Source organism: Myripristis murdjan, chromosome 20 (assembly GCF_902150065.1).
Source record: "Myripristis murdjan chromosome 20, fMyrMur1.1, whole genome shotgun sequence".
NCBI classification, from domain to species: domain Eukaryota; kingdom Metazoa; phylum Chordata; class Actinopteri; order Holocentriformes; family Holocentridae; genus Myripristis; species Myripristis murdjan.
In genome coordinates, this window is record NC_043999.1 from 24,088,247 (window position 1) to 24,108,656 (window position 20,410).

At 41.3% G+C, this 20,410-nt stretch overlaps 1 protein-coding gene across 1 annotated transcript in view; it reads left to right on the top strand.

The window, feature by feature from the left end:
* Positions 1-18,151, top strand: part of ntng1a (netrin g1a) — a 130,548-nt gene extending 112,397 nt beyond the window's left edge. The window contains exons 6-9 of the mRNA XM_030079698.1: positions 912-956; positions 2,165-2,221; positions 6,828-6,962; positions 16,602-18,151. Coding sequence (XP_029935558.1) covers positions 912-956; positions 2,165-2,221; positions 6,828-6,962; positions 16,602-16,858 — 494 coding nt within the window. The 3' untranslated portion in view covers positions 16,859-18,151. The remainder of the gene's footprint in view (positions 1-911; positions 957-2,164; positions 2,222-6,827; positions 6,963-16,601) is intronic.
* Positions 18,152-20,410: the final 2,259 nt, after the last annotated feature.

Consider the following 20,410-nt stretch of genomic DNA (forward strand, 5'->3'; position numbering starts at 1 on the left):
ATTTAAGTTATTTATTTAAGTCACAGTAAAATGCAGGCGAAAACGTTCAGGACAATTAGCCCACATGCCAAACACATTTCAAAAAATGATTTGGCCTTATGAACAACCGTCACGTTCCCTGTTCACACACACGCTGAGGGTAGCGGGCCGCTTGCCAAGACAGCGCCGGCCACTAATCACCCAGGACTGCATGATTCACTCGAGTCGGTAGCAAAAGGACACACAAAAGACGAAGTGAGGCGATGAAGGAGCGCAATGAGGAATCGTATCTGCATCACTCCCTCTGCTTGAGCCCTCTCCATTTCCAACCACACAGTATTTCCCTGACACGGAAATACCGACTTGTATGTAATTATGAGGTTATGCTACCCACAGCAGTCCGTCATTCCAACTCCCAACACTTGCCATTATTTATTCATTGTTATTCCTCCACCAGAAATACACTGTAATTAGATATCGATTAAATAGTCAATGTGATGAATTAAACAAAATGCCCCCCAACGTCTTAGTTTTCTATACATAGCTTCGGCTAGATTGCATAAATGATGAGTTCAGTGCATATAATAGGGAGGAGGGCATTATCTTTTTTTTTTGTCAGTTTTGCGTTACTCATCATTACCACTGACATCAACATGCAGCCATGGGTGTCACACGAATTACATACAACGTCTCTCCAACGTCCTCGATGGGTCTCGGGGTGCATTCTCTTTGCTCGTCCATGTCAGGCCTGCCCCATCATATTTGTTGTTTCCTGAATTTACTGATTTGAGCCATGCTGGACATGTTCGTGTCTCCAGTTGTCTGTGTCCACTGCCACGTAGTCCCCCCTCTAGACTCTTTGTTAAGTGCATAACGTTGTCCACCAGCCCGATGCACATGAATAACTCCTGGTTTCTCTCAATTGCATGCAGTTCGGCCGAATGTCTCGTCCCTAGGTGTCGCTAACCGAAAAGAAGGTAGGCAACTGAGATTATGCAACAACCATATCTTTTCACAGATTCACATACCTCGTGCTGTTTGTGTAGTGAGCACTAAATGATTCTTTGGTAGCCAAGAGCACTTGTTGGCAGGTTGTTAATATCTCCCCTTCCCTTCTCAATCTTGGCATTTTCCTGAACAAACAAACCAAAAAAAAAAAGCATCCTTTTTCTGCTCCGATCTTTTGTTCATGATAAAGGGTTTTGGCTCCTTCACTGGAGACTTGTGTATTCAGGGGGCACTCGTGTTGCAACACGCTGCAGTGCTGTGCATTATCCTCTCAAACGCACAATGTGTGCACTATATGTGCAAACACACACACACACACACACACACACATACACATACAAACGCACATGCACACACATACCCGGGCATTTGGATAGAGTTTGATTATCCCACTCAGTTTTAATTAGGTGTAGAGCTTCCAGGGATTCTCAGTCCCATCTCGGCTCGGCAGGAAGAAAAGCAGGAGAGGTTTCACGGCGGTTTTATGCAGATTGATGTCAGGCTCATCTCAGCTTAATCCATCGTGCAGATGTGATGTGCAGCCACCTCGCAAAACAACTAGCAAACAGCCACTCTGCTCTCTGTGCCTCCGCCACTGCAGTGAAGCGCACACAGTGTATGTGTCAGGGGCTTATGTCACCCAGTGCAATGGTAGATGTTGGGCCTATTATTTCTTTTTCTCAGTGTTTGTTTTTTGACCGGAAAGGAATCCAGGGATTGCTGTGTGCTCTGCTAGCTTGTTTCCTAACCCATGCTTCTGTGCACAGATTTATAGGGGGAAAATTCTGGCCTCCACTGAGGTGAAGAGTAGTTTATCAGGGAATAGTTTCTATCTGCACAAACAGACACAGAGGCTTTTTAGTTCCACCTCACACCTCTTAATTAAATGAAGCATAAAAGAGGGACATAATGCAGGAATTGATTAGCGTTTGGCATGTGTAATAGATGCTGCAACGTGCAGCCAACCTCACTTGGTAATGTCACTATTTTATTTCCCAGTGCCATCATTCTTCATTTTTATATATGTATGTTTCTTTATAATTCTATTTATATGGTTACGGCTGATGTTCAATATTCTTAATCTTTTGGCATTACATTTGTCTTAACGTTTAACAGCAATATCATGTTTTTTTTTTGTTTTTGTTTTTGCTTTTTTTCTTTTGAATTTGTCTAGTAGCTCCTCAAGTTGCATTGTCCACTGCCCCCTCCATCCACGTTGCAAACAGCAAGCGAGGTAGGAGCTCTGGAATTCATACACTGCTCCCAGATGTCACCCAAGCCATCTCACTGTATGAATTGAAAATGAGTAGTGTCTGTGCAAACGTAGGCCCTCTAACCCTGCAGAACCAGCCACCGAGCAACTCTGTGTCCATTGTCTCCAACGCAGCGTTGGATCGATGGCTCTTACTGTACAGGAAACATTCAGAATTCATCGGTCTGTGGAATTACTGGTAAACACTATAAAAGTCCCTTGGAATCGTATCTTTTTCAGTGCAAATAAAGTGGGTGTTGCGAACTACAACTATTTTTGGGGAATGTGTTTCGGGGACTCGAGACTTTTATTCCCCATGCGTGCATGATTTATGACCTTAGCCTATTTCTGGAAAGAAGAGATTATTTGTCTTCTGAGAGGATGTCTGTGAGAGCGAGCCACCTAATGTGGAGGAGCTTAGCTCACACTTGGGCAGGCGTCTCTGCTTTAGGCAAAAGGTGGAGTGGACTAGACGGCCGCTCCTTCGTTTCCAAGCCGCGTCTAGCGGTTAGTGGCCGGACAGAGAGACCTAACCTCAATACAGAGCCTTAATAACCGCAATCTCTTGGACAAAGACGCCCCCACCCCCCCTATCCCTCCGCCACCCCACTCCAATCCTCGCTCTCTGAGTGGGCTTTCAGTCCAGGCGGCTGTCAGTGAGGCTTAAGGGTCACATCTGTAGGCGTTGTGACACATGGTGTCAGTGGTTGCTCAGCGGGGCAGATTGATCCCCACTCTGGAACTGGGGCCGCGCCGCCTTTGACACCCCCGCCACCCCGTCCCCTGCCCCTTAGGGCAGGACAGCCAAGACGTGTCATCGCAAATTGTGTCGGGTTTTGCAATCCCGTCTCCGAGTACAACTCTGAGTGTCTAATTTAACATGAAATAACACAGCTTTGCAGGCCATGACACACTCTCTCCCAGCTGCAATTCGCCATACGCTCACTTGCCGTGTATTGATTGCATGGCAGAGCTTTTAGCAAGGGCAGTGTCTTCTCTGAAAATGGGCTGGAACTCTGTAATTCAATAAGCTCAATCCATCAGAAATATTTGGCGTATGAGCACGAGGGTTTAGGATTCTGCGCTGCGTTTCATTACAGAGGGGTGTGGACTGCAGAAGTGCCACGAAAAGTTCCATCTCATCCTTTCTTCCCTTTACTTCAAACTAGATCAACCATGAGACGTAAGACATCACAGATCAGCTAGGTGTCAATTCCAAAACTCCCCTAAACCATTCCCTCGGGTTGAAAGATGCATTTCAGCCATGGTATGCCCTGTCTTTCGCTGTGTGGTGGTCCTGACGTGACGGTGTCTCTGTTTGTGCCCATCATCTCCAGCGCCTTCCTCATCGTCTGTTGTGGTGTGCCTGAAGTGGTGTGATCTCTCTGAGCCCTACTAACGCCGTGCTTTCTTGTGTGATGTCTTTTCTAACTCTGGCTGTGCCCCCCGCCAGACTAATCATGATTTACCGTCCCTTCCATCACCTCCCCGACATCTCCTTCTCCTCCTCCATGACTTAACACATTCTCTCCATGCTCAGTCTCGCATGCCGTGGTGCCTCGCTCAAATTTTTTTGCTTAACTCCGCCGCCGTGCCAACTCGGAACAACCACCAGCCCTACACAACCTACCGCGTCTCTCTCTCTCTCTCTCCCTCTCTCTCTCTCTCTCTCTCTGTCTCTTCGCAAGACTGCGAATGCTTCGGCCACTCCAACCGATGCAGCTACATCGAGCTGCTAAACACCGTCATTTGCGTGAGCTGTAAGCACAACACTAGGGGCCAGCACTGCCAGCTCTGCAAGCTGGGCTACTACCGCAATGCCTCGGCAGAACTGGACGATGAAAATGTGTGCATAGGTTAGTTCCCCCCCACTCATCACCACCCGAGCCCTGCTTTCATATACATGAACACTTCTTGCTTCATCTCCTCCTGTCTTTGACTCGTCACCAGAGCAAATGTCACCTTTCATCCTTCACCGCTTCACCCCCCCTCCCGCCTCCATGTCTTCCGCAGGTCTCCACTTCTTCTTTCTTTGCTTCTTTTGCTTTCACACAACGATGCCGCTCATTGACCTCCCGGAATGAGCGTTTCACAAAAGACTCAGAGGTCTTTCAACTTGCCCAGCTGATTTTCAGTCATTCCCTTTTGCCATGGTATGAATACTTGCAGACTGATTTGGGGTTGACGCGGCAGCCTGTGGCATACTTGATTTGTGGACGCCAGCTTGGGTTTAAGAAGAGTACGGCCAAACCGGCGTCATAAATAGGCCTCAGAAGTCTCACATAACATCGACTATAAACCCAGATATGGAATTCCAGAGCTAATGCATTTTCTTTATGGGAAAAGTCATGGGGTTTTCATATAATCATCCCTTTCACTGTGATTTTAGCTGGTGTTTAAAATCTAGTTCCTGAATTTGGCCGCTTTCCAGTGGAAATAATTAAAACCAACACATTAAATACGTAGCTAGCTGCTCTGTGGCTAGCTTTGCCTATTAAATTTACAGCTAGAATCATCCTAGCTCGCTAATACCTGGTTAGCTAGCTACCTTGTCTATTACTTTAATCGATATATTCTCTTTGTTTAATGATGAAAAAGTATTCAGAGGAGGAGAATCATTAAAACTCAAAATTGTGTCAGCGTGGGTGGCTAACCTCTTAGCCATTAGCATTTTTTTTTTCTTTTAAGCCTATGTTGATATATAATATGTTATTACAGTTATAGAAAAGTGTGAGTTTTTTGCTCTCTCTCTCTTTTATAATATAAAAACAAATACCGAAATATAAACAAAACATTTTGAAGGGATTAGGAAAACCCTATTAATTTCTCCCATGGTTGTTGTTGTTGTTGTTGTTGTTTTTGGATCGGCAACTTCCAAAAATGCTAATAAATGATGACATGGCTTCTTAGGCCTAAATGTCATTTAAGGCTTGTAGGCATAGAGGTGAGAGAGTGAATGATCTGATTTGCTATAGGCCTATAGTACTGTACAGACTGGACAAAATAATGGAAACACCAAACAGTATCAACACCTACAGTAATGAGATCCTTGAATGTTGTCATCCCAGTCTGGAGCCGTGTAGTTTTGTGGTGCATCATGTCCAGTTGAATATGCAATCACTCTTCTTGTTTGTTTGTAACTTAGTTGCTTTGTGTCTTTTAAAGACACGTACTGCTAATAAGCGTTCAGTTCAATTTGACCCACCTGTGAAGCCTTTACACTCGTCTTTGTGACTTCAGACATTTTTCATATGGTGTTTCTGTTATTTCGTCCACCAGTTTTTATTTAGGCATCCGTATGTTGCGTCATCTGTTCTTCTTCTGAAAATGCGTGAAATTCTGCATTACCCATAAGTCCCGAGGCAGTTGTTTTGTTCCCTGCTGGTTCCTTTAGAGAGGATGTGGAGAGTGAGTGCCGAGTGCTCACTGCCAGGTGCGTTTTTGAGCCCAGAGGGGGAGTCTGACAAGCACCAGGAAGTCCTGAAAGGAATGTCGCAGGGAAGTCACACCAACAGTCAGAGGTGCCACCCAAGTGCATATGTCATATACACGGAATGGCCTCGGGAGTAGCAGCTGATACCCGTCACGAGGCGTTAGAGTCACCGAGGCGTTACCTCGTGCCAAACTCGCCGTCACCCCTCCTCTCTCTCGCCGACTCCCCCCCCTGTTTGTCACTTGCCGTCACCTCTCTCCTCTCGCCTGACCCCCAGTTGTCACTCGGGTGCAGCCACGTGCAGCCGCCACAGCCACAGAAGGTGCAATGTGATGGTCAGGCCTGTCAAAATAAAACTCGTTTTGACTGCAGAGTGCTCCAGCAGGAGTGGGAAGCAGGAAGGTCAGCTGAGCATATAGGCCGCTGGAGACTTGACAGGTTGTTTTTTTTTTTTCTTCTTCTTCTTTTTTTTACAGACACTTTTTCTAAAGGATTTCAATGCCAATTGCGGCTAATGACCCACTCTCAATAGTTAATGGTTAAGTGTTCACATTACGTTGACCTCTGTTTGAAGACTGGAGACAAAAAAAAAAAAAAAAAACATATTACAACAATGCCCATTTCAATGTACTGTACTGTACCACTCCTCTAAACATTCATTCTTTGTTTCATGCCATCATTCTTACGATACCTGCTCATTCCTCCTTGCCTCCTCTTTCCATCTTTTTCCTGTTTCTACTTGTATGAATGAATCAAATGTTACAAAAAAAAGCATGTGCAGTTACCTGATTACAATGTCCATCGTAAATAAAAGCCACTGATAACGCTTTGCATATTTGCTCATTGCATGTTATATACATACAGGACATAAATGAATTAAGTATGAATTTGAAGATGTAGGAGGTATTCATGCATCTGTAGCACCAACGTCATTCTTTTCTCATTCTGTCTCCATTACATTTGAAATGGTAGCATTTTCTCTGTGCAAATATTGTTCCAGTTAAATGATATCAAGCGGCTTGTATGATAGAAAGAGATGATAAGTGAGCGTAAGGACTCCGGTCCATGTTATGCAAGTCCTAGAAGTGTCCTGAGAAGCCAAAGCACTGCCCTGTTTCTAGCCTGTGTGTGTGTGTGTGTGTCTTGTTTTTTCAGACTGTAATTGTAATCCCTTTGGCTCAGTCAGTGATCGCTGTAATGGCACAGGATTTTGTAAATGTAAGGAGGGCACTACAGGGCCTAAGTGTCGGGAGTGTCTACCCGGCTATTTGTGGGACAATGGCTGCAAATGTAAGTAGAACCACAACCATCCCCTTGTAGCTCCGGACCGCTGTTCCCCCCTCCGCTCTGTCTCTGCTGCCTCTCTCTCTCTCTCTCTGTGTCCTCTCCCCTCTGTTTGACTCCTAAGCTTGGTCGTACAAGCATGTGCTGCCTATGTGCTTGACTGCCCGGCTAACTTGAGAAATCCAAACCTAACCACCCCCCTCCTCCCCAACATGGATTAACCCAGTGTGAGCTATTTTATTTGCTTCACTAATCGAGCATTTAACACCTGCACTTGAATATACAAAGAAGTGGACAGCTCCAGATTTGATTGCTCCCCGTCGCTTATAGCACATAGAAAAAGCAAAGGCATGGCAGCGTGCATGGTGCTTAGTGATTCAGTTACTCAGCCATGTTGCATACCAAGAACACAACAGCTGAGTCAATATTGACTGCTTGGTGGCAGCGGGTGCCTGTGATCTGTTTGAGTAGCCATCACCTTATCTGGTGCACAATAGGACAATGTAATCCAAAACTAGCATTTTTTTTTTAAAGGAGAACAGCAGTCATTTTGTATTATAGCCCTTTTATTTATAGCTATATCTAACCCCAAACATTTTGCAATGCATGCTAGGTATTTTTAAGTTTAATTTAATTACATTTTAATTATTTTATTTTATTTTATTCAAAGTTCTCATCGAGTTTGATGGTTTAACTGCAGTGCCGGCTAACAAGAGCATCTTAAATTAAAAGACATAGATGTGACAGTACAGTTTAGAAGGTGACATGTTTTGAGAAATTATTTACTAGCATCCCCTCCGTCCTGCAGATGTCAGGTGATTGACACTACGCCGTGCATAATATAATCACAAAGATGTCAAGGATTGGGGAGTTTTGTCTACAACCTGCAATTATATGTGCACCTGACCTTCTCTCTCATCCAAGAGCAAAACAGAAACTTGGACAAAACTAAGCTTCATGTTTACTGTAATGTGTGTTATTTTTCATAATGCAGTAGAATTAATAGCAGCAAATAGTTGCTTCTGAAAGTAGGAAAATGAGTCCTGATTGACATTAGCAAGAAAAGGAAAAGGTCAACATAGACTACTGGCAGTGTTACCCTGTAAGTGCAAGGACTTAAAGGACTATACTGGCCCAATATTGACTTCTCATAAACAGTCCTGATAGTATCTGTCTGTCAAAAATATCAGTTGCAGAAGTGTGTGTGCACAATATGCTTTGATAGTTTCGAAGTCATGGCTATCTTATGCCAGTTCACATCCATTCATGTTCAAAAAATGTGAGAAACTGCTCAGTGAAGCTTGAATGTGGCTGCATAAAGGTAGCTCTACCTTGTGAATACACACCCGGCATGCATGTTTACTAAAATTGCTGTCTTACTCTTTTAAAATCCAAACGTGTTCTACATTCAGTGCTCAGAGTTCTTGGGTGTGCTTGTTAACGCCCGCTTGCTCCGATGAGACTAAGTGGTGGAGCTGAAGCTATAGCTGCTGAGCATAAGTGCATACCAGGTTTATGTGTAAGAAATGTGATTCTTACTTCCATGGTGCAACATTCAGCCAATTATTAACCTCCACCAGGAGAGAGCAATTGAACAGAATTTGTACCTGGAAAAAAATCATTCCTTTTAAGTGCACATGTTTGAATGGACTTGCACTTATTTTATTCTCTAGTAATATTGTATTGATTTTACAAAACCAAGGAAAGAGCTGGACAGCACAGATACTGCCAAATTGCAAACCAAAACTGAATAAATTTGTTAACACACAGGAGCTGCCTGAACATACATATGAATTAGACTATGTGCATTTTTGTATACATTACTATCAGTGCCAAAGAGAAAAAAACAATGTCTTTGAATTATTTGTAAAAGAAAAAAAAAAAGATTCCCAGGAAGATAACAAATTAAAGGTCGTTAAATATTATGAAAGAAGTTGTCATGGCTATTAAATGTAACACTGCGGTGCTCCATTGGAAAAACCTTAAATGTTTCTCTGTAGCGCTGTGTGGCTGGGGAATGCATCGCCTCGCTACAGGCAGAAGTTTAAAGTCAGCTGCCCAGCAGATAAAGGGAACTGCCCTGTAGGTATATTCAGGAGAAACAAAACAAATTCCATTTTTACAGTTTTGTGGAAAACTGAGCTCAGCTCCTTGGCAATATTTCTCCAGTACTTGGATATCAAGGAGTATTGCCAGATACAATGATAGCAATTTCCTATTGCTTTTTTACATGTCGCACAGAGGAGCGACATGTGGGGATCCTTTTTGTTGAGAAAGAAAGAAATGCACTGCAGCCTGTGTGTAATACGCTGCACTCACTTGCTCTCTAAATATTTTCTTAGCAGATTCAAAAGCATCTGACCACACATCTGGCCACAGTTTTTTTGTTTTTAAAAGCCGTTAAATTGAAGTTGAAGAGGAAATTTTCAGTTGAGCTGAAAACTGGTTGGTCTGTGGGGAATGTAAGATCAGATGCCTCACCGGAAGGAAACCAAAAAAAAGTGGATGTGTGGTATTCTGTATTTTTTCTGAGGTTGTGTGAATGACATGAAAATCTTAGTTCCTTTAAGTACTAGACATTAAAAATGTTTTTTTCCTACAGCTGGACGTAAAGCTTTATTTTGAGTTAGGTTGGCCAACATGTTTAGTAATATCACGCCAAATCTTAAGCGTTCCAGACATCATTCATTTCCACTTTGGATAACAGTAATTTTACCAAAGGTACATTGTGGTCAACCATTCACAAGACACAATCACCTGCATTACAGCTTTCAGGTGTTACAGAACACTTTCTCACATTGTTGAACATGAATATGAGTGAACTGGGCTGAGTTAGCCAAAGCATAAGCAAAGCAGATTGCACAAACTTTGTGACAGACAGATAAGAATGTGAGTTTTGACAAGAAGTCAAAATAGCACTTGTATGGTACTTTTAAACCAACATGAACAGAAATGAAAAAAATAAATAGTGACAGACTATTGTATATAATTATATGAATTTTATAACATATAACACCTGTAGTTTAAATTTATCAGAATCATTAATTAACACTAACTTTCTAACTGGACTCTAACTTCTTGGCCAATTTTTGGCCTATAAATGCTTAAAAGTGGCTCAACCTAGATGACGTAATGTTACAGCAAGAAACTTCCACTACAGGTACATTGGAGGTAAATAGCAAGAAAAAAAAAAAAGTTTTTAGCCATCCAAAGTATCAACTGTAAATATCAGCCCCTAAGAGGAAGGATTTCTTTCTACAGTCAGTTCAGTGACGTTCAGCAGTCAAACAGGGAGAAATCCACCGCAGAAGCGGCAGAGATGCCACTTTCTCCACTGACAGGAGCCTCAGTAGACTGGAATACATTGTCGCCACAGGACATTTTGTTTATGGGTCATGGAGCCTTTTGATTATTTCATTAATTGAGCATGACGCCTTAAAGTGCCAATTTAGTGCTTCTGGCATAAAAAGTGAGACATAAAGATTGCACAAAAAGTGAATGAAATGTGTTCTCCCCCTGAAAAGGATTATGTGAATTATGTGAAAGAGGTCTGTCTAGAAACAAGCAGTGGTTTGACATTGAAACAAAATAGTGTGGTGAGAAGTAACAGCATTTTGGTCAGGAAGATGGATGGCTGTTTACATCTGCCTTCAGCCCCATTTCAACTACCTGTGACTGACTCCCAACTCATGCCAAGCAGTCTTCCACTGAGTGAAATTTCCATTTTTAGCTATAATTGTTTTTACTCAACCATGGCAAGAATCTTACCTTAACCAACATTGTTTGACCAAACTCAAGTATGAGCTAACCCAGCGACAAACGGCAGAAACTGCCTCAAATTTGTGATTCTGATATAACTTTATGATCCAGAGGATCGTAAGGTTAATTTCACTAGTGTCCACCAAATGTAATCTTCTTCAGAGTTTGTGTTCATTGCACAAAAATTGCATGAGACGATTCTGAAGGTCATTCTGGGAATTGTGGGAAATCACTAACCGAAGTGGATGGGGCCAGTTGAGCAAAAGTGGTTACACCAAAAAAGTAATCAACACCTCATCAAAAAATAACTCTGTAGGCTGTATTGAACATCACACACTGATGGTTTCTAATAATGGAAGAGTATCAGGGCGCTGATTTTTCAACTGTCACTCGGTTCTGTTTTGGTGCATCCAACAATGTCTTTGCCCTAAAACTTCTATGATCCTGGACCAACCATTACCAACTTGCAGCAGACGTCCAGTGTTGGGAATACTACCGTGATTGTAATGCCTTTGTCAGTCTACAACAGGTAATGTTAATATGCTGCTCAGAGGGATGATCATTTAAATGCACTGTAAAACGAATAATATATTCAGTTTATTTTGGTTGTTCTTGACACAGATGGATGCTCATTAAAATGCACCGTTTCAGACTAATATATTCAGTGTGTGTAGTGTGGATCCACATTGACATACTGTGCGGCTGTTTACTGCACGTGCACATGTACACAAAAGGCAGCCATGAAGGAATATGTCTGGTATGCATCTCACCTTATGTAGCTTTATGATGCATGCATATGTGAAAGTGCAGCGAGACTGAGATGAAATGCATGGAGCAAAAACCAAAGAATGGATCAGTCGCTCTATTTGTTGGATTAGCTTTGAAGCCCTGATTAGGAAAAACAAACACAACATTTTGTATTGTTTGTTTTATCAAAACTTTTTAAGTTTTTGTGCTTCTGGGCCTCATGGTGGTTCAATAGGATTAATTACTGTAATGACTACTGCAACATTATAAAGGAAAATTATGAAGGAAAATGTTTAGACACTCCTACACCATTGAACGTCAACAATTTGTGATGTTCACTTCATTCTATACATTCCATTTTTAAATTTTATTTTGTTTATTTATTTTTTGATTAAGGGTAAATGACTTTTTTGGTGTTCCTATTTACCAACAACCTGCCTCATGTACTTCTGCTTCAGTTAGTGATTTCCTACATTTCCCAGAACACCTTTTACCAGCCAACAGAGGAGGCTCTCTGTATTGTATAGTATATATGGAGAGAGCAATAACAAAGATAAAATGCTGTTTAGTTGTTCAAATCACAAAAAAAGACACTTAAGAGGCCAACAACACATCCACACAGATGCAAGTTGCAGTGCATTCTGGACTATTGAGGCTACGGTTGAGAAACTGATTTCTCCCTGAGGAAAGCCATTTACCATTGATGGTTTAGAAAGCTGAATACATTTCTGCTATCAAGCTTCAATGTGGCTGCACTGAAATATTTTGATGGTTCATGATGTCATTTGACCAGTTACCCACAGGAATTACAAAAGTGCACAATGTTCAAAGTACATTACAAATAAGTGTTTTGTTTGAGTGTTTCAGGGAGTGTTTCTTTTAAGTAACTGCACTAAATAGATCTGAAAGAGCAAAAGGTCCCCCCCTTTGGACCTTTTTCTACAGCAGCCATTTTGATTGAAATAGCAGGATAACCACAGTTGTTACTAATGACATTTATTAAAGTCGTGTTTTATTGACACGTACCAGAGCCTTACCAGGTAGCCAGCATGCACAGTGCACAACCGTGGCTCTGTCAGACCTAAATGGAACAGAACTTGAATTAGTGTCATTAGTACCACCTGTGGTTACCCTGCTATTTTCTGTCAAATGACCACTGAGTAAAGGTATGGACTAACTCCTTGAGGGAATGACTGTTCAAGTTGCTTTTGAGTGTAACATTGATTATAAGGTGCACTACTTTAGTCTTGACCTTCCTCAGGATGATACTCCAGCATTTCTGTGCACCGAGAAGACCATATCTGCATGCAGACTGGAGCACGCAATTAAAACCTAAATCTCTCATCAAATAGATCACAGTCCCACACAGCCCACCTAGTTCATCGGTCCCCTCTCTAAATATTATTCCTCATATCGAAAGCAAACGCAAGAAATCTTGTGATTTACTTCCTGTGCCAGCTCTGTTTACATGCCGAGAAATGGCAAATCTGAGAGATTGGAGGCAGATATGGGTGCAGAGTTCGGAGCGTAATCCATTCTACCCCAAATGAGTTTCTCTGCTTTCAACCCCCATTCTTTGCTCACCCAAAGAATTGTACATTTCCAGTTTATCGTCATTACACATTGTTTTGTGGATGAGTGCGCAGGAACCACAATCATTCCATGACCTTAAACGACCATTCCTCTTGTGAGGATTTTCCAGGATAAATGTGCTCCATTAAAAACGTAGTAACACTATCACAGTTGTTTTAGGTTCCAGCCTCTCTTCTTGTAACAGAGAGCATACTAGTGTGTCAGAGGGAAAGAAAGTGAAACAGGTGTATTTCTCATATATTTGTGTTTGAAGGACTCAGAAACGCCAAGGGCATTGTCATCAAGCATGAATAAGGCTTGGTGCTGCAGCTTACTGCAATAGAAGATAATGCAGGAGAAGAAAGGCAAGAGAGGAGGGTGGGTGGGGGAAAAAAATGTAGTTCACAACACAAAGGACAAAAGTGTTGATCCTAGGCTGAAGAGATCAGCCTAGGACTTAATGTCCTGAAACCATGGTTTGATGGAAAAGAAAAAGTGAGGGGGGGCAAGGATCAATTCATGCCCATCGTTACTTAGTGCTCTGTGACATGTGCCTTCAGGTTTTGCTCATCCCTTCAAAGTGCTACAATACCTTTAATCTTACTGACCCCACTCTACATCTTTGACAAAACTTCTTATTGACGTTTCCATTTTTAAAAAATCGATACCTCTCTTTAGTTCTTGGCCTAAGCTTGGCTCTTTTCAATTGAAAAAAGAATTTCTAGCAAATAGCTTTTTCACAACCAGGCTACATTGCAGCCAATCACGGAACTGGCTCTACCATCAGAGGCTGGCCATTACCTGAACTCCTTCTGAAGTCAGCTCAAGTGGCTACACAACGCCAAGCATCACTGAGTTAATTTTCAGTTCTGCTGGGTTAATTCTCAGTTCTTGGCCAATCGTAGAGCCTCTATTTTTTACAATTATGAAATGCATTCACTACTTTCACATGTCACCATATGAGACACTGTATATCATCCTCAGAGGAGGAATACTACCTAGAAGACAGTGAAACAAATGGAAACAGATGCAAACTCAACCAATACTAAAGGGAACATCTATCCATAATGTTAGCTACTTTTAGCTGTCACTAATGGCACTAATGTCACTGGCACTAATGACAGCTTTAACCAAACTTAAAGGGTTAAGACTAAGTGCATACTGTTAAAACTGGTTACTGGTTACAACTTACACAACTTAACCTAGTTGGTTTGTAGACAAATATAACATTACCAATGTGTTAACATGGCCACTTTGTTAATAAAGTGACTGTCACCAAGGCAGATCCTAACACTGAATTCAAGGCAGGGGTCTCATCGTGGACCTACAGAGCAAATTGGATTGAGAATGACACCTAGGCCCTACTAAAGCCCCGCTGATCCTGGGTTGTTTGCAAGAGAACCATATTCAGCCCCTCCAGGATTTTGCAAACTTTTTGGGGGCATTGTTGCAGCATAAAATTGTCCATTTCACGGCAGTATTTTCAAAAAATTCTAGTGCATTTTGGACTGGTTTTGGGTGTTGAATGGTGGGTTTAATTTGCATTAATTAATGCAATCGCGACATCACAAATTCCTGGAGGGACTGCACATTGGTTTTGATGGACAAGATGGATGTTGAATAAAAGGACTCTTGTCTGTGTCATGATCATGGAGGCCTCTTGATTAAAACGTGACTCTTTCATTAACATACTCAATTGCTCTGTTGTGTCATCTGGTGGGAGACTTTGCTTATTACTGGGTTTAGCTGCAGATTAGTTGTGAGGGGAGACCTAGGAGAACAATGGAAAACAATGAAGGGGTCCCAGATGTTGGTGCATTACCTCCACTTCTGCCAGCTGGTCGAACTCATCACGACAACTGATGTGTCATTCAAAAAAACAAAGTGTTCACATGTCTTATTTGGGTCCACTTGTGCATGGTAATTGGTAAGCTGCATCCTGTAGAAAAGACAGTTGAACCGAATAGCGGCTCCCATGTCTCCAACAAAAACAGACATGGACAAATAGGTTCCGGGAAGTCAATGTCTCTGAACAAGCCTCCCATCAAAGCTCTATTTGGCTATTCGTGGGAGACAGCATACCTCCAATCTCTAGTATTAGGAAGAGGACTGATATTTGTTATTGTGATATTTATGTCCTATAGAGTTCAGAGATTGCTCGCCGCATTGTTTTCCACTCCCATAAAGGACTGAAATGGGCAGAAGTGGCCCCTGTGTTTATCACTGTTTATTTGTCTCCGTTGGTTTATTAGTTTGGGCGGCGCAGCTTTGTTTGCCTCCAGCTTGCTTGACAGCTTGCCTCCAGTGGGAATAGAGTGGCCTCGGCGTCCCAGCTCTAAATATACACCGATTTCCACCTGACGCTCAGTTTGTCTAAAGTCAGTGGTGTTCGGGGGGGGGGGGAGGGCGGCTGTGGATTTCTTCACTGTTTGTGTTAAAATGACGGGCTTTTAGCAGCTTTCATTCAAGTGGGATGACTTCTGTTTAGGAAGTTGATGAAATAGAAATGATTAAAAAAGGGATTGGTCCAGATTGGAGAGGGAACGATTAAGTTTACATGCAAATGAGTCACTGAAATTGATTGTTTGCCAGTCATCTTAAAAGGGGTTTCAAGTGCATGGAGACACTGTTTCTCTCTGTTAGGTACACAGAGTTTTGTGGATATTTTTAGGCTTTCAGCTGAAACTTTAATAACTTTTGTCACTTTTAAATGTCAGGTGCCATCATGTTTAATTGCATGCTATATTATTATAGAAGGATATTAATCTTGATATAAATGATTATTATTAATAGGAGATGAGGAGAGATGTGTACACCATGAAAATAGTGGATTTATCAAAGATAACTCCAGTTTCTTTGGGGGAAGATTTAAAAATCTGTGACATTCCTCTAAGCTAGTGAACTATGGTGTGATTAAAGATAATAACACTCGAGGAAGACTGCTTTTACTAACATGCTGAAACATATAACTAACCTGAATCTTTATATTTTGACTGTATTCATTATGATGCAGGTATGGCAAAGGTTGTTTTAGCTGTTAATTATCCTCTGCATTAAATGAATGCACAGATCTTATAAGTCACTTATTGATGTATTAATGGTCCATTTCCTTAACTCTATACTGCAGGGGATAAATGAAATTATAACTGCTATAAAAGACATCATTGCCAAGGCAGTATAATGAAATGTTAGATGTTCAGAAAATATGGTAACACTTTACTTGAAGTGGTGCTTATAAGGCATCATATGGGTAATTGAAATTTGTAAATCAAATTTCCAGGCTCAGATAATTCAAGATTTGTTGTTTATTTATGTATAAAAAAATAATAATAAATGTACAGAAAAGGGGTTTACAGTTGGAGCAGCTGCTTAGATAATTACATTTAATTTAATTTTCTGTTGTTAAGTTTCTGTTGTGATAATTATACTATAAATAATGTGCCTCTATGCTTTTAATGGATCTGTTTTTAACATATTATAATGCTCCTCCAAGTAAAGTGTCACCAAAAATCTTCTGTGGCTTCAATTCTCACTCTTCTCTCCTGTCTTATATTGCCTCCACCACAGCCCGGGTGTGCGACAACGAACTCCTGCGCTGTCAAAACGGTGGGGTGTGTCTCAACAACCTCCGCTGCGAGTGTCCCAGAGCCTACACCGGCCTGTTGTGTGAGAAGCCCCGCTGCGAGTCGGAGCTGGGGGGCTGCGGGGGCGCCGATTCAGGCCAGGCCCCCCTGTCGCCTCCGTCCTCCCCCAGGCTGCTGCTGCTGCTGCTGCTGGGCTCTGCATTGCTGAGACAGGCCTCCTACTGGCCCACCATGCTCTAAGAGACCCATGCCTACTGTAGACACGTTGGTCTGGCGGGAGTGATTCAACCCCCCGGACCGCCACTACCAAACCCTAACCCCAACCCCCCCCTTTCCTCCACATCGCCCCAAATAATCAACAACCATCGAACAAGAGCAACCATGAGCTTTCTGGACCGTACTGTAAGAGCTTGTCCACCCCCCGCCAGACTCAATGGACACTCACGATAAAGGGAATGTGCAAAACTTTTCATTTAAATTTCAAAGAGTATATAGAGATTAAAATTTACAAAAAAAGAGATATAATTCAGAAAAAAATGCCAGATATTTAAAATAAATTTAAAAAAAGATTTAAATTGAGCATTTGCTTCATATGAATCAAAGAGCAGAGAACAGTGACCCGCCCTCCCACCCCTCCCTCAAAGCCATACCAGGTACATGAGCTCCTTCCGGTTTGAGAAGGGACAACTGGAGGTGACGGACTCTCTTATTGCCACGGCAACAGCAGCTGCTACCGATCAGCTCCTTTCCGCAAACTGACAGCTGCAGCCGATCCTCCTGGGATGCTTACATGAGAGTGACGTTGGCTGGCTGATGCTGAAGAAATCTCATGGAAACTGTACCCGCTGAATGGCAAGACTGGCCTCTAGAACATACCGTATACATGCATAAAGTGACATACAAAAAAAAAAAAAAAAAAGAAAAGAGGATATAGCATACAGGAAGCATTCTTTGCTGTCAGTGCATTGTGGATAGAAGGAAATTCGCCCGGACTGCCACGTTGTGACACGAAAATCTCGCCCATGTCGACTTCTCGCTAGCTTTCTGTCTCCCGTTCCAGCGCTACCCCTCCGACCTCCACTCATCCCCTCCGATCTCGTCCCTCCCTCCTCCACGGCTTCACTCTCCCATCCCAGGTCTCCTCACCATGCTGCCACCGACCTGTGCTTTCGTGAACGTTACTCTGTAACCCTTGTCGGTTGAAAGATTTTTTGTCCGATGTTAGTGACGCACATGTGTACGAAGTCCCCGCCCCCGCCCCTCCTCCCGCCCCTCATCTCTCCTCCAAAAAAAAAAAAAACAGAAAAAGAAAAAAAGATACTCCAATAAGCTGTCTGATTATTTTCTATCTTAGAGCCACGGCGCTCCCTACGATCATGGTCAAAGAGGATAGTTTTCACCAGAGCAGATGAGAAGTGCATAGAAAATCATCGATGTATTTGCAAGTTCTTTTCTCAACTGCGCAAACAAACATAAAAAAAAAACAAGTCATGTAGTCCTTTTGTATCCTTGCCGAACTGTGATTGAAAAAAGGCAACCTTTAATGTATCTAATCAAGACATCCAAATGCAAATGAAACTGTTTAATTTCATTGGTTTCCTTCTTTCTTTCTTTCTTTTCCCATTTTCTATCACTTCTTCACTTTTTATTTTATTTGTTGATTTGTTTTTGGGTATTTTTTTTTTTTTTTTTTTGGGTTGTGCAGTTGATTTTCCTTTGTATTGGCAAAGTGCTGGCATCAAAGAATATCAGTTTACATATACAGTATTAATAAAGTGTAATAAAATCCCACCAAAGGACATTATAAATGTTTTCTTGTTGCTTTAACACTTGAGAATTTAAGTGAATAAAAGTTTAAAAATTAAATTGTGTTGATCCTTTGTTGATCACAGGTGGGTGCTTCATTTGCTTATTGAAAAATTTACAGTGTTGCCTGTTGATGACGTGAGCTTATAATCCATTCATTGATTTCACAGCTATTTTTGTTAACAGCTTCTATTCAGTGTTTCTAATTGTAATAATTATGCACAAAGACTTTCATACTGTGTTATGAAACCATAAGAGCCTACAGTGATTTATATATGGTCGTATACCATTTCTAATGGTCTAAAAATATTTGAATGACTAGACTACAATAGACCATGGTCACAGTGCACTATGTCCCTCTTCTTATGCCACATAGAGGTTAAGGGGGCATTACTGTATTGACTGTGGGGTATTATAGAGCTTTACTGATGCTTGCTTACATTCCATTATTAATATTTAAACTACACTAGTCATGTATTTTTGATGGCTTTACATCATGTGTACCTATAAAAAAACACACTTGAAGGGTTTCCGTTGAGTGTCTTCATCCAGTGCTATGTCATTTTCTATCAACAGAAGGACGAAATATACAAAAAGTCTCAATAAAATGTTAGCGATGCATTTTAGAACCTATAATAAATCATTATAGGTACTTCCAGTGTCATAATATATTGTAAAAATGTAGCTTATTCAAAACAAGGCACAGACTGGACTTCTGCCATCACAGAAGGTGTTGAACCACTGAGAGAGATGTGGCACAAGCAGCCCACCAAGCCACATTGACAAAATGATGGCATAAAAAGCTGTGTATCAGCTTCGGTGATATTTTCGTGCTATTTATCTTGAATTCAATCTGGTAAAGATTTGTTTCAGTGGCATGCATTGTCGGAGGCACTGAATTAAATATTTACAACTATCGATGTCTCCCGGAGAGCCTGTGTTCAAAGTTTATATAGTGGGTCTTGTCAGACACTAGACAGTTCATCCATAACCTGAAAAATTCAAACCTCAGCTCCTGCTAAATAGACTCCCTCCCATTGTTTTCCAAAAGTTTGAGTTGGAGGAAATAAAATAACTTCATACCATTGCTTGTTATGCTACTGCTTCACAAAAGCTTGCTTTTTTTCCCCCTGGGGACGAATGTTATTGACTAAATGAAGCAATGGCAGTGCAAATGATACTGATGAATGTGCTTTTTCTTAATGGATGATGCAGTTTCTACCAGATGAGATGGCAATGGCATTATGAATGAATTTCTATTTATCCTAATAATCATTGAGTCAGTTACACCTACAGTGGTTTTATAACTACAATGACCTATTCACAATTATTCAATAATTCAATAATATTTAACAGAAGAGTGGCATCTCTATTTCATATTTGACCATTGCTAAGGCTCTATCTTGTGCTTTTTGTTGCAGTTTCTTGAGGTAGCTATTACCAGTCTACTCAAACAGCTTGGAAGAATGAAAAATCTGCTTTAGCTTCTACAGAAATTATATTGACTGCAAATTGTACCTTGAGGTTTGCAATAGCTGTGAAACAGTTTCCTCCTCCTTTTAACATCTTTACCTGACCATTATTGCCTGACCAGGGACTACAGATGAAAATGTGCCTTTCTGGCTAACTCTGGCATATTTTCAGAAATGTTATTAACATGCACTGTCCCTATCAAATAAACTAGCAAAGTAACAAGCTAGGCACTACATGATAAATGTTGAAAAAAGCATTAGAATATGAGCTATTAAAACTAAATTGTACCAAAAAAAAAAAAAAAAGCAAGGGGGTTACTGTTTAGTTGTTGTTGGACAGTATAAAACAGAGGGTTTTTTTATATTCATAAATCAGAGATCATTTTTCTGAATTTATATTATAAATTATACCATATGATGATGATGATAATAATAACTTTTTTTTTTCTTTTTTTTTTTTTTTTTTGCACTTTTTGAAACGCGGTTACCAAGTGTTTAACAATTAGTTGAAGCT